The sequence below is a fragment of the Amphiura filiformis genome, chromosome 1 (assembly GCF_039555335.1).
Source record: "Amphiura filiformis chromosome 1, Afil_fr2py, whole genome shotgun sequence".
Taxonomy (NCBI): domain Eukaryota; kingdom Metazoa; phylum Echinodermata; class Ophiuroidea; order Amphilepidida; family Amphiuridae; genus Amphiura; species Amphiura filiformis.
In genome coordinates, this window is record NC_092628.1 from 40,331,788 (window position 1) to 40,346,655 (window position 14,868).

The following is a 14,868-nucleotide window of genomic DNA, read 5'->3' on the forward strand; positions in this document are numbered from 1 at the left end:
ATTAAATCATTTTCTAGCGCATTTATGTATAAATTATGTCATAAAGGCCAATGGTGCTCCAATTGTATTGGCTGTGGACGGCGAGATGTAAATTGGGTGATGATGTCACAGCTCATTAGTCTACAATATGTCACTCAGTCTGTGGCAACTTGTTGTAATGTGAAACGACCAAGTGTTTTTTTGTTGTTTTTTTGTTGTTTTTTTGCCTTAAATGATTATGTCTTCCACCATCACTGGGTTGTCAATTCCAGCCATTTCATTTCGTTGTTTCTTCATTTCATTAAGCTCCTTATTTCCCCGTTTGGCATAGAAGTGAATGTAAATTGGTAGTATTATTGTAACCATACACGCCACCAAGAGTATCAGATTAACCTGGAAAGATGAATACAAAAAGGAAAACAATTATAAGAGAGCTTTCAGGTTCCCTTCACATTACGAGTGCCACTTCCCTCACAAGCCAGTAAACACGGGTTTTCAAAAAATATATATATATAAATAACATTGATCCAATAAGAAAATAGTTGATTTGATTTGATTTGATTTGATTGGCTGACATTAAACAGTTATATTTACAGCTTTTACAGGTTTAAAAAACCATTAGGTATTGGAGGCGTTATCAGTGAAGTGTGCATCCGTTGGCTTAACTTAATACTTTTTTGAATTCAAAATTAACAATTAAAATTGATCCAATAAGAATATAGTTGATTTGATTTGATTAGCTGAGAATAAACACTTATATTTACAGCTTTGGCAGGTTTTAAAAACCATTAGGTATTGGATGGTTTATCAGTGAAGTGTGCATCCGTTGGCTTAACTTCTTACTTTTTTTGTCAAAACAAACCCTAAGGACATTTGGCGCGAAATGGGAAGTAGATGCTTGATTCATCGCGCCTTGTGTTGGCAACGCTGATTAAGAGCCAGCTAAAGTTATTTTTTTTTTACTTTTGTGGTCTGTGCTGTACGCCAAGACGGTTGACCCATTGGTTGTCGGCGCGTAGAAGGGGAGGAGACATCGCCACTTCTACGCAATCGCCGATCACCAGCGCGTACCTGGACCACGGAAGCAATAAAAAATTATCTAATAAGGTTAATAAGGTTTTACTGCGAGGTCAAAGAGACGTGAGATATGGATAACGGATGGGCGCAAGCGGCGGTGGGCAAAAACTTTCCATTTATTGGTACATTAGGTCAAACATAATTAAACAATTATTACAACCAATAAAGTGTCACTCAATAAATTACGGCAATATTCTCATGAGAATACATATCAATTTAAAAAATGGCGTAAAATATGGCAAAAAATACTCAAAACGGGCTAAAAAGAAATAAAAACGCGGAAATTTGGGCAAAAAATCCTTTAAAAAAATATAAAATTCCATGCCTGTATTCGCCGTCATAGTGTGCCGTAATGTCAAAATCGATCGTTGCCAGGTTAGCTGGTTTACGCTATCTGTGTTCGGAACCACAATGAAAATGATCACAACATCAAGTCGTGTAAACCAAGCGTGAACCAGTAACTAAGATATGACGTATTCATTACGACGACTAATTGTTTTCACTAACTGAGCTAACGAGTAAAATGAATAAAGGCTAGTTGTTTCGTCTTGATATTTTTTTTATAATTTGATAAAAAAATATGTAACGAATTGTAAGTACCCGATGGGATGGATCAGATGATTACTTACCACTAACGGATCGTTGTCGAAGAATTTCTGTGATACAATGAACAATGGAAACTGCAATAAACCGATGATGCTACTTAGAGCCATCAAAAGCCCGTATAATGTGCCGAAATATTGACTGGGAAAGCTGTGAATAAAATAACGCAATGGTTAGGAAAAAGTTAGATGTGATCGGGTCTGCGTCCTGCGTTGCTTGTAAGTCTTGTACGTGCCCGGTGTCCAAAGCAGAAGCTTTAAAGGAGTATTTGTTTATCCATACATAGGGGCTTTGAAAGTGTTACAAGATGAAGGTACAACTGAAGCAATTTGGTGCATCATGTATACACTTTCCTCCAAGATCTATAATAGAGAATTGACCATTTATGTGCACCTAGACATGTGACACACATTATGGGTCAATTGATTCAGTGAGAGTGCCAGCCTCCCCCCTCGTCAAAAAGGTTGGGGAAATCCCCCCCCCCCGCCACTGACCTATGTGTTGCATTTTATTAGCACAAATTGAGTAAAACTCGCAAAATTGTAGCTCTTAAAATATGGTTAAAACAAAAATGAAAGTCGAGTGTGCACCCCGGACTATTGTGTAAGATAGGTTAATGCTATTATTGGTTACTAACTTGACTGTTTCTGTTCCTCGCGCTTTATTTTTCAGTCTCCCCCCTCTCTCCAAACTCCATCCAAATCCCACTATCTTGCTCTGTCTGTATGTCTTTGTCCGTCTGTCTCTCTTTGTCCGTCTGTACACTCACTCATTGTACGTTTCTCATTAATCTTTTTCTCATTTGTTCGTTCCTCATTACACTTTTGACTTACAATATTGGCATTGCAGTCGCGGCTAGGGCATACATGAATCCTCTGGTAATAACGTGTAGAAGATACGTCACATATAAGACCTCAATGACAGGGATAACATTCGATATTGAGAACGCAACGTAACTTAAGGTTGTCACAGTAAATGCAAGTCCACTATCACGTATATCCTCGTATGGACCTCGGGGTGAGCCACCTGAGGAAAAAAATAGTATGATTCTTTGAACATATTCATTTGGAATGTTCGTAAACACCGCAGAATGTTGTGTCTTTTTTGCAATTTCAAATAAAGTGAAGATCATAACTCCGATATTTTAGTGGCCTAGCGGTCTCTTCAGACTGACAACACATCGCATCTGACCTTCAAACTCGGCCCTGGAAGTATATAATGTTATTTATACACATACACAAGATTATCTCATGGTGTAACTCATTAATCCATCTTTATGACCAACTGGACTTCCACAACATACTTATATTTATGCAAATTTTCTTGAACATAATCCACTCACTGCTATTAATGTTTGCGAATTATAAAACAACTATAACTGTTAAGCAATGTGTTGATCGAAAACAATTTCTAACCTACAGTTCTTGCTTGTCGGCGTTAGTTCCCATAGTAATTATGTATCAGTACAGCCATAAGACTCAAATTTGGAATTAGTTTTAAATCATGACCTCGTTTAGTCCAGCTTTCCAGAAAGTGACTATCGTCTCAGGCAAATGTTGACAGTTGGTAACAGGTGTCGTGGCAGAGAATGATTGAGTGAGTTATTCTCATTTTACCTGAAACGTACAGGATGTAGCAAAATGATTGGTACCCATCAATTTGGATGTTTATTGAACAGCCTGTATCTTCCAAACCTAACATTGGATATTCTTGAAATGTCCAGAATATATAGTTTATGACTTGTAATACAATAATTTATCTATAAAATATGTCGATTATGTGTTGAATTTTGTGTGTGTCATACTCATCCATTATCAATGGAAACTAAGTGGTACCAATCATTTTGATACGGCATGTATGACAAAATTTTAAGAAATATGATAAGTAATGTAAAGTCAATGTACGTTGGAGGAATGCGCACAGACTGTGTGTGCCCATCTCGTTATATGTTTGATTGTAAACTTCCCTGAACTGATGCCTTAGCCTTAGCAATGCTCCCATGCCGCAGTGGCCATCTCGTTCACTTAAAATGATAATTCTTTCAAACCGATGAGAATTGCCCAAAACTACGAGAATTGACAGTTTTCTAATTTCTACGAAATGTTCTCATTCAAATGAATGAGAAATACTAATTAACGTGTCAAAACCTGTCACAATGTTTTAAATGAGAAAGTTTAACACGATAATACAATGTGACAGGTTGTTGACACGTTAATTAGTAATCCTGATTCATTTGGATGTGAAAGCTTCGTAGAGATGAGAAAATTTCCAATGTCTTTCCCTCTTATGCTTAGACCCCACTTCGACTTCCGTACTTAGCTTCATAAACGACCCTTTACTCACTTTTTCGTGACTTATTCCTGTCAAGAATCAGCCCCGAAAATGGCGACACAAAAATACCGCACACTTGAAAAAAGCTGAAAAGTGTTGTGTACTGGCTCACTGAAAGCAAAATAAAATTATCAAAAAGATTGATGAATGACTAAAAGCAGAAACCCGAAGTTTATATTCAGCATCATTTTTTAATGATAGACATCACACTTCAATGTTCTTGTTATGGCCGCTCGTCATGGCCGTCGGTTCATGTAAGGCCGTCGGTAGACTGAAGGCGTTGGTGAAAAAAAAATGGGTTAACAATAGACTATTTTTCACCCAGGGTGACAGAAAAAAGGGTAAAAATTTAAAAAAATGAATTATACATAAAAAATTATGTGTTTTTATGCTAGTAGCGCCTATTATCCTTTTTTTTTCACTTTTTCAAACCATGCAAAAAATTTTTGGGTCAACAAATCACAACTTCCGTCGGTTAAAAAAATTTCCGTCGGTACATTTACAAGTTGTGCCCCCTCGGTTCCAAAATCCTGGCTACGCCACTGAGCCCCCACTGACGGTCAGCGTCAGCATCTCTACATTTTACTCACCCAGTTTTTCATCGCCATCAGTTACCTGGACCAGGAAAGGGTTTAGAGTACCCAAGAAATACAGTAGACGTAATTGTAGAATAGAAAGCCAAATAAGGAACAGGAAAAATAACGGAGAGCAGATACACGATTTTACTGTCGGAAAATCATTGTTCCTTTGACTCTCAGCAAGCTGGCGGGAAACTGTATAGGTGTAAACAGAGAAGTGATATATTATGATTGTGTTAACACTCCCCTTTAGTTTTGAGTAGGGGATGTCATTTTCTTCGGCAGGGGAGGGGTCATGAATATGTCGGTGACCGGAGTCAATTTTTTACGACCCCCCCCCCTATCTTGGGTCGAAAATTTTATGACCCCCCTTCCGCATACACAAGCTGACAACAAATTATTCATTGCCGGAACTAAGGCGTGGAGAGCGCAATAATTTGAATTACATACTAGTAACTAAAGATTGTGTGTATATTTTGATCGCATTAAGGGCTGGGGTATGAACGTTTGGACAGTATTTATTTTGGGACATTAGAGCACATCAGACATACCGAATTGCATTCTGAATACGAAGAATGTCATTCTGATATCAAATAATTTTGATTTTTGAAATTCGCAATTTAATACACATTTTATGGCAAATCATTAAAATTGATATTTTTGATATTTAACAGTTCTTGAAGTAAACTTGATAAATCTGATGATTTATACTTAAAGTGTATGTAGGTGAGATGAATTTTGACCTGTCATATTGAAGATATGGATTTTTTACCCAAAAAGACCTAATTTGTTTTGGTGTTTTGGGAAAAAAATCCATATCTTCAATACGAAAGGTCAAAATTTTCAATTGATCGTCGGCTTTTCCTCCCTGCTACATACACTTTAAGAATATATCATTATATTTATATAATTTACTTCGAGGACTGTTATATATCAAAAATTTGAAAAATATCAAATTTTTATAATTTGTCATAAAATTTGTATTATATTGTGATTTTCAAAACATGAAAATTATTTGATATCAGAAAGACATGCTTCGTATTCAAAAATGCAATTCGATAGGTCCGAGGTGCTCTCATGTCCCACAAAAAATACTGTCGAAACGCAATAAACGCTCATTTTAGATCCCTTAAGTTAAAAGAATTTTGGGTCACCAGCCCTTAATAATTCTATACCCCCCTCCCCTCTATTTTGGGTGTAAAAAATTGTAACCCCCCTATTTTTGGGTTAAAAATTCTATCTTCAATACGAAAGGTCAACATTTTCAAATGTTGGATGGCTTTTCCTCCGAGCTATACATACACTTCAACAAATTATCATTATATTTATAAAATTTACTTCGAAGTACTGAAGGCTAAAAGTTTACCTTTTTATGAGATAGCTTCTTGAAAGGGCATTTCGGGATTTTATCATCCTCTTTTTAGGAAACGTTTCACTAGATGCGTACCCACGAAAACAGTAAATTTCCAAATATTCATTTGATTCGGAAATTGAATTAGCAAGTTCCAGATAATTACATGTGTTACAGCGACCCATATGGCACTGTGTTGTAATTTTGGGCCTATTAACAATCAAACCTTGGAAGATCATAGCAACAATTTGAACAAATCATAGTGAGTAATCAAAAAGCCTACATCGATTTTTAATTTATTTTTAATTTAATTAATAAACACTTGTTATCGGGAAGTTACACATTGAAGTTGTCAACATATAGAAAGACTACAATATCATAGCAAAACAAGAATAATGTTCCTTTGGTCATTGATTATCCCAACAATAAGTCTCCTAAGGCCTAAAAAAATTGTTTGATTGGCGTAACATGAAAAAAAATTAGGGTAGGTCGGTCGGCATTTTTTTTACACGCATTTTAAGCTGAAAATCGCGATTTTTAAATTCATTTTTTGCCAAAAAGTAATAAAAAAGTCTAGGGTCGGGCCTATTTTTAGAGTCGGTCGGGTTACGTCAATCAAACAATGCCCAGTATTTTTGTGGGACATGAGAGCACATCAGACATAATCGAATTGCATTCTGAATACAAGGAAGGAATTCTGATATCAAATAACTTTCTGTTTTGAAATTCGCAATGTAATACAAACTTTTATGGCAAATTATTAAAAAATTTTATTTTTGACATTAACAGTAGAGTTTGGTTTCCTTGAGAAGACTGTTTATCACTCCCTTGAACGAAGTTGATTGTCAAAATAACCATGAAATAACATAACAGTCACTTACTTTCATCATTGGTGGTTTCACTGGGTCCGTTTTCTTCGACCTGCTCTTCTATTTTCTGCGCATTTATATTGTTTTCTTTCTCCTTCTTCTTTCCATAATCTAGCGGCAACGGCCAAGGAATATGACGATTTGGCAAGAATGCAAATGTATTTATAAAGAAGCAGAAAGTTGCTCCAGCTAACGTAGCAAATGCTATTTGAATTGAAATTCCACCTTCATACCCAAGCTGCAAGTATAATATGGAAAATATACATGTACAAGAAAAAGTAATATGAACAAATCATAGGCTTAGGAACCGGGGTCCCCGTCATTAATTTTGGGGCTGGAATACCTTTCAGCTCCCCCCCATAATAATCCTAGTTGAAGTTAAAAATTGTGATAAAATAAAGGGAAAATGGGTGTTTGTGACTTATATTTTGCAAACTTTTCTGACTCCGAGGGGGAACACCCTCTGGCACCCCCTAGGGTGGCCCACCAATTTTTTTTTTCAATTTTCAGCCCCCCCGTGTTGAAAATCTTCCTAAGCCAATGCAAATAAGCTACTCGCTTGGCGCTATAAATGAAGTAGATATACAGGGTTAACATAAGAGATTCGGCAACCTGTTTTCATAACAACAAAATTCCGGTTTTAACCATTACACTGTTTTTGCAGCCATTTCTTTACCGTTTTCAACCAAATATAATTTAATGCCGTTCCAGTATCCCGGTCCAGTATATTCCTCGATCTCCCGTAAGAATTTAGCGACGGAGCCTTTCCATGGATATACATACAACGTATAGTATAGATAAGTAAATGCGACTTTGATCGATGGTTTAAACCCCATTTTGTTAGCGCACACATGAAGTAACATAATTTTAAGGACATTTTTGTCATTGTTTTCTACCTTAATAAGCAGCATTACAAAGCTAGAAGAATCGAGGCAGCCATTTAGTAGCGTCATTGCAGTTGCTCTGTGGTTTCCAAACAGATTACCTATCTGTAAAATATATTCAGTAAAAGCAAATAGAAATTAGGTAAACGCCAAATTGCAATAAAAGTGTGTTTTACACATTCTATATACATTTGTTTTACACATTCTATATTACATGTAATCTTATAGCAATACATACCACGTATTTCAATCATTTTTAAGGATAATAAAAATTCCCTTTAAAAGGGAAGGCCAGCCTCAATGCAGAAGAGGTCTTGTAAATAGTTTGGGTCACCGTGAAAGGCATTTTTAGGATCACGCTTACATCCATGTTACATGACAGTTCACCAAACCATCAATGCTGAGAAGATGCACACTGAAACAGCAAAAATCATTAACTCCTATAACTCCTGTCAACTCTTAATTCATTACTCCAAATTGTTCTGTATTTTTGTCTTTACTGCTTTTTACCCATGCTTATTATTAAAATCAAGAAATACACTGCAGTTGTTAGTTAATTCGCTATGTAAACTCAACTTACATGCACATTTTATTTTAAAATGATTTTATATTATTTCGCAATGTATAGTTTACTATAAAGTAGATAGTGGCAAGCACACGATAAAAGGACTGATCATTCACTACAATCTTCACTTTTAAACTGTATTTTTTGAATGTGTTGATTGTTAGTCCGAAACTCCTGCAAAGCTATGGACATGGCATCTTACCTACTCCATTCTGTAATAGTCTGCATTGTTTTTTTCTCAGTCTTTAATCATTTTGTTGAATGTAATTTTATGAATCAAATAAAAAAGATGTGTCATTTTACAGTATTTATAATTTATAAAGTAAGACAATAATTTATTTATTTTCTATAAGTGCATGCCAAAATATGGGATATATTGTTCAATATTATAGCTAACCCTAAAAACTTTATTTTCCATCGGATTTTTCCCGTTGAAAAGACAAAACTAATGTTAAAGATAGCAATAATATCATCAATAACATTTTGAGTCAATTTTATCCATAAAACGATACAGGATAGGATAGATAATTACTTTGACTTCAATGTGGTCCATATAATGAAGATTTTGATTCTACAACATTATTAGATCTGTTATCAACATCAATTATGCACTCACAGGCAACCAAACATCATGCTATGCTCAGTAGTCCACTGATATGACCTTGTTCCAGTGATCATTCCCCGCTAATTACTAATTGTTGACCATGTCATATTTTTGATATGCTGATTGCTGAACAAGTTTATGTTTATATGTGTAGGCCTAACCTATGATAACTTTTTAAGTCATAATTAATTCAAACATAACTTTGGCAATACTCAATCGTTTTCGTTCGTTGAAACGGCAAAACATACCTTCTTTACCTTGCAAATCGAATTAGCAGAAATCAAAACATTTCCACCACAAGAAGTAAAAAAAATTCATACCAATAGAAGAAGGCTATAATCTTAGCTAATCTTCAGTGTACACAAATCCCATCTCAGAATTAGGTACCAGCCCTATGGGCTGGCGAAAAAGTGGCATTGGGGTATTGTTACTCATGATTATCAAATGTAAGGAATGAGGAAATACACTCCCCCACGTAGGTCTTTCCTGGTCCATACTATGAACGACGATACACGATATATCTTTGTATACCGATGAATATCTCCCGTCATTTTTGGTTTCGAAATAAACTAATTGTAAGGCTTGCACTTGAATATATGTGTTGAAAGAACATGATAGTCGTACTCGTAAGCGTGCGTAATGACAAACAACCGTACGTTTTGAAATCAGAAACTAACAAAAATTCGGATATTATATGTGCAGAATAAAACAATGACGTCCTGCTGCCCTCATTCGTCAACACTGCGGGGTTACCCATTACACGGTACGCTGACGTACCAGGCTCAGTGACATCTACAGAGGTCAGCGACCAGGCTATTGGCAATAGCCTTAGTCTAGTCCCTCGGCCCATGGTCTCAAAACTATTAAACAGGTCAGAACAAAATGGTCATGCGTGGCTGGCGAAGAATTAGTGGATTCAGCCTACCATCATGGCGATTTCTCACTGCAATGAAGATATCAGGGCATTGACACTGTGCTTACCCCAGTAATGTTCGCCCTGTTACTTCAAACTACATATTAAGCAGAAAATGATCACTACCATAATGAACACCATACAATGTCTTAACAGGGAATTTCATGAATCGTACCTGCATATTAGTAAATAGGATTGCAATACCACCAATTGAAATGCAAACCATTCCCGGGAATAGAAGAACCGGTATTGATGGACTCGAAAACGCCATCATGATCAGCCCAGATACTAGCAAAATGCTGAAAAATAAATATGGACAGATTAATTAATTTATTGTTTTATTCCTTTTAAGGGTGGTCTTAACCCTGGAATTATGGAAACTTTCGGGCTTCATAACTGCTAAATTATTAGTCTAAAGAATATAAAGGTATACATTTTAGACTGGAAATGACTTGCTGAATTCATCTGTGAGGTCCAATTTGGGCCAAAATGCTCATTTTTGGAGAAAATCACAAAAAACGGGTTTTTTGGCCCAATTTTTTTTGTGCAACTTAACAAAAAAAAATTGTTTGGGCAAAAAAATTTTTTATTAATTTTAAAAACTAGATCAAAATATCTAGGGACCGTTTTTTATTTTTTGAATTTTGACCAACTTTGAGAAATTTGCACCAAAATGGTCAAAAAATGCAAAATTTTCAAAAAATCATAAAAAGCCTGATTTTCGCCCAAATTTCAAATATTTTTGGTGAAGTTGGTCAAAATTCAAAAAAATGAAAAAACAGTCCCTAGATATTTTTATCTAGTTTTTAAAAATTAATAAAAACATTTTTTTGGCCAAACAATTTTTTTGTTACGTTGCACGAAAAAATTTGGGCCAAAAAACCCGTTTTTTGTGATTTTCTCCAAAAATGAGCATTTTGACCCAAATTGGACCTCACAGATGAATTCATCAAGTCATTTCCATTCTAAAAATGTATACTTTTATATTCTTTAGACTAATAATTTAGCAGTTATGAGGCCCGAAAGTTTTCATAATTCCAGGGTTCAGACCAACCTTAAAACATAACAGATGCCTATCATTAAGGATTTGAATCAGAAATGCTAAAATTTACAGTTTGGCATATCTCATTAGGCAATTAGACTGTTCGCAATTTGCAAAAGGACGCTGAATCTCTTTTGATATATTTGCTGTCTGGCATATTTAATTCAAATACACTCTATCTAGAATAAAATATTTTAATATCATGTATAAATCAGACATCCGGGGGGGGGGCACTTCAATTTGAAACGGATATAGCTGTAGGGCTGGCACTTTCGCACTAATAAAGGGGCATTCGGTGAGAGCAAAATGTAAAAAATATGGGGTCAATGGGTGACAGCATGATTTTTGTCATTCGGTGAGAGCAAAAGGTAAAAATATGGGGTCAATGGGTGAGAGCATGATTTTTGGCATTCGGTGAGAGCAAAATGTAAAAAATATGGGGTCATTGGGTGAGAACATGACCTTTTTGTAAATGGAATCTTTGGGTGAGAACCGAAACAGCGCTACAGAAACCTCGAAAAATTTCTAGTTCTCAATGGCTTCAAATTTCTTTATTTTTTCAAAATAAGTAACAAAATCAGTGATAAATGAAAGTTGCTGTTCAAATTGAACTTGTAAGGGTCTTTGGGTGACAGATCAAATGAAAAAATAAGGGGTCTTTGGGTGACAGAGCATGTGTTCGTAAAAAATATGGGGTCTTTGGGTGACAGCGATGCTGAAAAAGGGGTCTTTATACGCGTCACCTCCAAAGTTGGAGTGCCCCCGGTCAGACAATGAGTGGCACTTACTGTAGCAATAAACGTAAAAACCTTGTTCCAAAGTAGTCAAATAACAATCCAGTGAAAAGAACGCTTCCTTGTAGTGAGAATGCGCCCACTGTAAAAACTAAGTTCAAAATAGCATCTTGCTCGCCACATGTTGGACTCGTATCTTCGTCATTCGTTATTTCTATGGTGGTTTCATTGGTGCACAGGTTACTATAGTATCCATCTGCTTTTAGGACGTAAACCAAAGTTGCCCAGCCGTATATAAGCCCACCGTAAAATAAAAGTTCACCAATACCCAAGCCAAATGGCGCATACCGTTGAAACCGTTGCTTTTGTCCCATCTTCTTTCCTTTAAACAGGTAGCTGATTTCTTCTGCTTGAAATGAAAAACAAAACTGTCCATATAGGTTCTCGAATCACAAGTACCGCGTCGCCTGATTTTGTGATTACCTTGGGCTCGGGCCTTGGGCTACACATCATGTTTTATAACAATGCCATAGAACAATTCCTGGAAGAGGCCTTCCCTAATGAGTATTAGCATTGTAGCCATTGTGTTATATATTATTCATATTCATATGTTCTGGGTAACACATTAAAGCACCACGTAGGGCAAGTCATGAATGTACAAAAATTAAGCATTATGAAGCACTTTGCGTCAAGAATTTAATACAGTCAAAAGGATTCATTGAAATTAAATATTCTTATTTAGGGCTCAAATTGGAGATACTAGAGAAAGAGGAATGATTCTAGTGGCACGTTCCTGTTAAAAAATATTTAAGTTCAAAAATAGATTATTAAATTTTAAATAAAAATTTTGATTATGAGCTATTTTGAAACAAAATGTTACGATTTTACTAGTAAAAAGGTGTGGATGTGTGGGTGATTGTTAATTAATTTATTTACCTACTTATTTGTTTATATTTATTTATTACTCAATCAATTACACACTCATTCACTCAAACATATACTAATAAACTCACTCATCCACTCGCCGCTCTCTCACGTCACTTCACTCGATCACTCCCCGGGGATCACTCACTCACTGTAAGTCTGAGACTGTACCATTTTCAACCCCGATGTGGCAGTGACGTTAACGCGACGAGGCAGCTGTTTCTCGCGCACACATGCGGCGTCTTTCAACACAACGCGTACGTGTGTACGCAAGAGCACATAGTCCACCATAATATTATAACCACTATTTTCAAGGCTCGACCTAAATTATTATTTTTTGGTACTGGCCAATTACAATAAACGCGTAAAAGAAGACGATTATGACGGATCTGGGAATCTTATTCGCACTACTACCCTCTCTAATGTCTAAGGTCAAATAAAAAAATTGATTTGTTTCTCGTCCGCCGCCCCTTACTTTCTGGGATCAGTCCATATTTGTTTTATTTGCAATACTTTAGTAAAATTTTAATGCTGATCAACAACTTCTAACCCGTAAATGAAACCTTAAAATTAAAAAAACAAAAAAAAACAAGATGGGGTCGTGAAACGAATTTTTGAATTCATATGGCCTAAAAAGTTATTGAATATGGGCCAGGCCTGCCAATTAGGATCCATATCTAACGGTGCATCACGAGTGGTGCATCACTAATTGTGATCGCGATCAAGCAAAATCAGTCGGAACTCGGAAATATTAAATTTTCAGTTTCTTATAGGATAGTAACAAGCATTTACAAAGCTGGATTTTGCAGAAAACCCCATTGAACCAACCATTTCCAAAGATATGAGCAATTAAAGAGTTTCCAAAACAATAGGAATCAAAATGAATATTTCATTTGTTAAGTTGGCTATATCTCAAAATCAATATTTCCGAGTTCCGACTGATTTTGCTTGATCGCATCACAATTTAGTTTAGTATATTCCCTAATTCTTACCCATTTTTTGTTGACACGACCATAGACATAATTATGTTAAAAAGCTGCCCTGCGTAGTGTATGTATTGTGTGAGTCCAGTCATGCATAGTCACATATCGTGTATTCATAGGGCAGCCAACGTATTTTTATGTGTGTTCCGAAATATAACGTAGTTTGCCATGCATTAACGATCAAAATGAAATCCCTTTCATGTATTTTGTCCTTGCAAATTATTAGTATAATAGTGGTATTATCTATGCTATTATTGATCAAATTCCATCTACAGCCTTTAGGTTATTAAACTTTTAAAACTGGACCTTCGTCTAATCAAATGCTTGTAACTTTGCTTCTTGAAGTCACATTGGATTCAATGTGGTGTCATAATGTGCAGGGTGAGATAGTGCATCTATTAAAAAAACAAATTTACCCCAATATTGTTCGGTTTTGAAATTGTGATTATTTTTTCCAAATGTAAGGATACTTTATAACATCTCTGATCTCGATCCAGTCACTTACTCAATAAGTGAAACGTGAACACAGAAAATACATGTATGACAGCTACTGAGCACCCAGCAAACACAAAACGTTTTCGACATCATTCGCCAAAGGTTAGAAAAGGTTATCAGAAAACGTTTAAATGTTGGGTTATATAAAGGGTATATAAAGGGTATAAAACATTTTCATAACATTTTTTGATAACCTCCTGCAAATATTCTAAAATGTTATTTAAGTGTTGACAAAATATTTGGCAAAAAATGTTTGCAAAAATATATTTTACAATAACATTTTGAAAACATTTTAACAAAAGTTTTGTAGTGTGTTTTTACACATAACGTTTTAAAACGTTTTCATGACATTTATATAACCCGATATTTTAATATTATTAAAACGTTTTTACCAAAACCAAAACCCAAAATATAACCTTAACCTTAAAAACGTTTTGTGTTTGCTGAGCACGTGAATGGGACACTGATGTATAAATTGCACACAGGCAGCATGCTATTACATGTAGGGCGGTGTGTGGTTAAAAAATTAAGATTTCCCCTCAAGGGTCAAGACCAACCCCCCTACATACAATACTGGACTTAAAAGTCTCATTCAGTGATCACAGCGAAAGTATTAAAAATTGTGTATAAATCACTTAAAAGTGAAGGATAATTTATTGCAATTATTGTCATTTAGGTATTTCTGAAATGAAACATTTGGCGGGAAAAACAACAACAAGAAAACAGCATTGTGACAAAGTTGAAGCCCCACTGAAAAACATGTAGCTAATTTCTCTACTTAAGTAGAGAAATTACAGAGTCATGTAAAATGTCTTATTTTGTATCTAATACACGGCTTTCGAGTTAACCACTAGCAGGCTATGTTAGGACATCTATGACACTAACGATGGAGCCAAAATATGAATTTGGATCATGATTTTTAAGATCCACGCGTGT

The 14,868-nt window shown here is 35.5% G+C and overlaps 1 protein-coding gene across 1 annotated transcript; it reads right to left on the reverse strand.

Annotated features, from left to right (window-relative positions):
• Nucleotides 1-207: 207 nt before the first annotated feature.
• Nucleotides 208-11,904, reverse strand: LOC140159971 (equilibrative nucleobase transporter 1-like). The gene is made up of 7 exons (XM_072183242.1): nt 11,585-11,904; nt 9,930-10,053; nt 7,685-7,777; nt 6,801-7,026; nt 2,493-2,685; nt 1,686-1,809; nt 208-372 (listed from the first exon to the last, which is right to left on the reverse strand). Exons 1-7 carry the CDS (start codon nt 11,902-11,904, stop codon nt 208-210), a joined length of 1,245 nt encoding a protein of 414 aa, XP_072039343.1.
• Nucleotides 11,905-14,868: the final 2,964 nt, after the last annotated feature.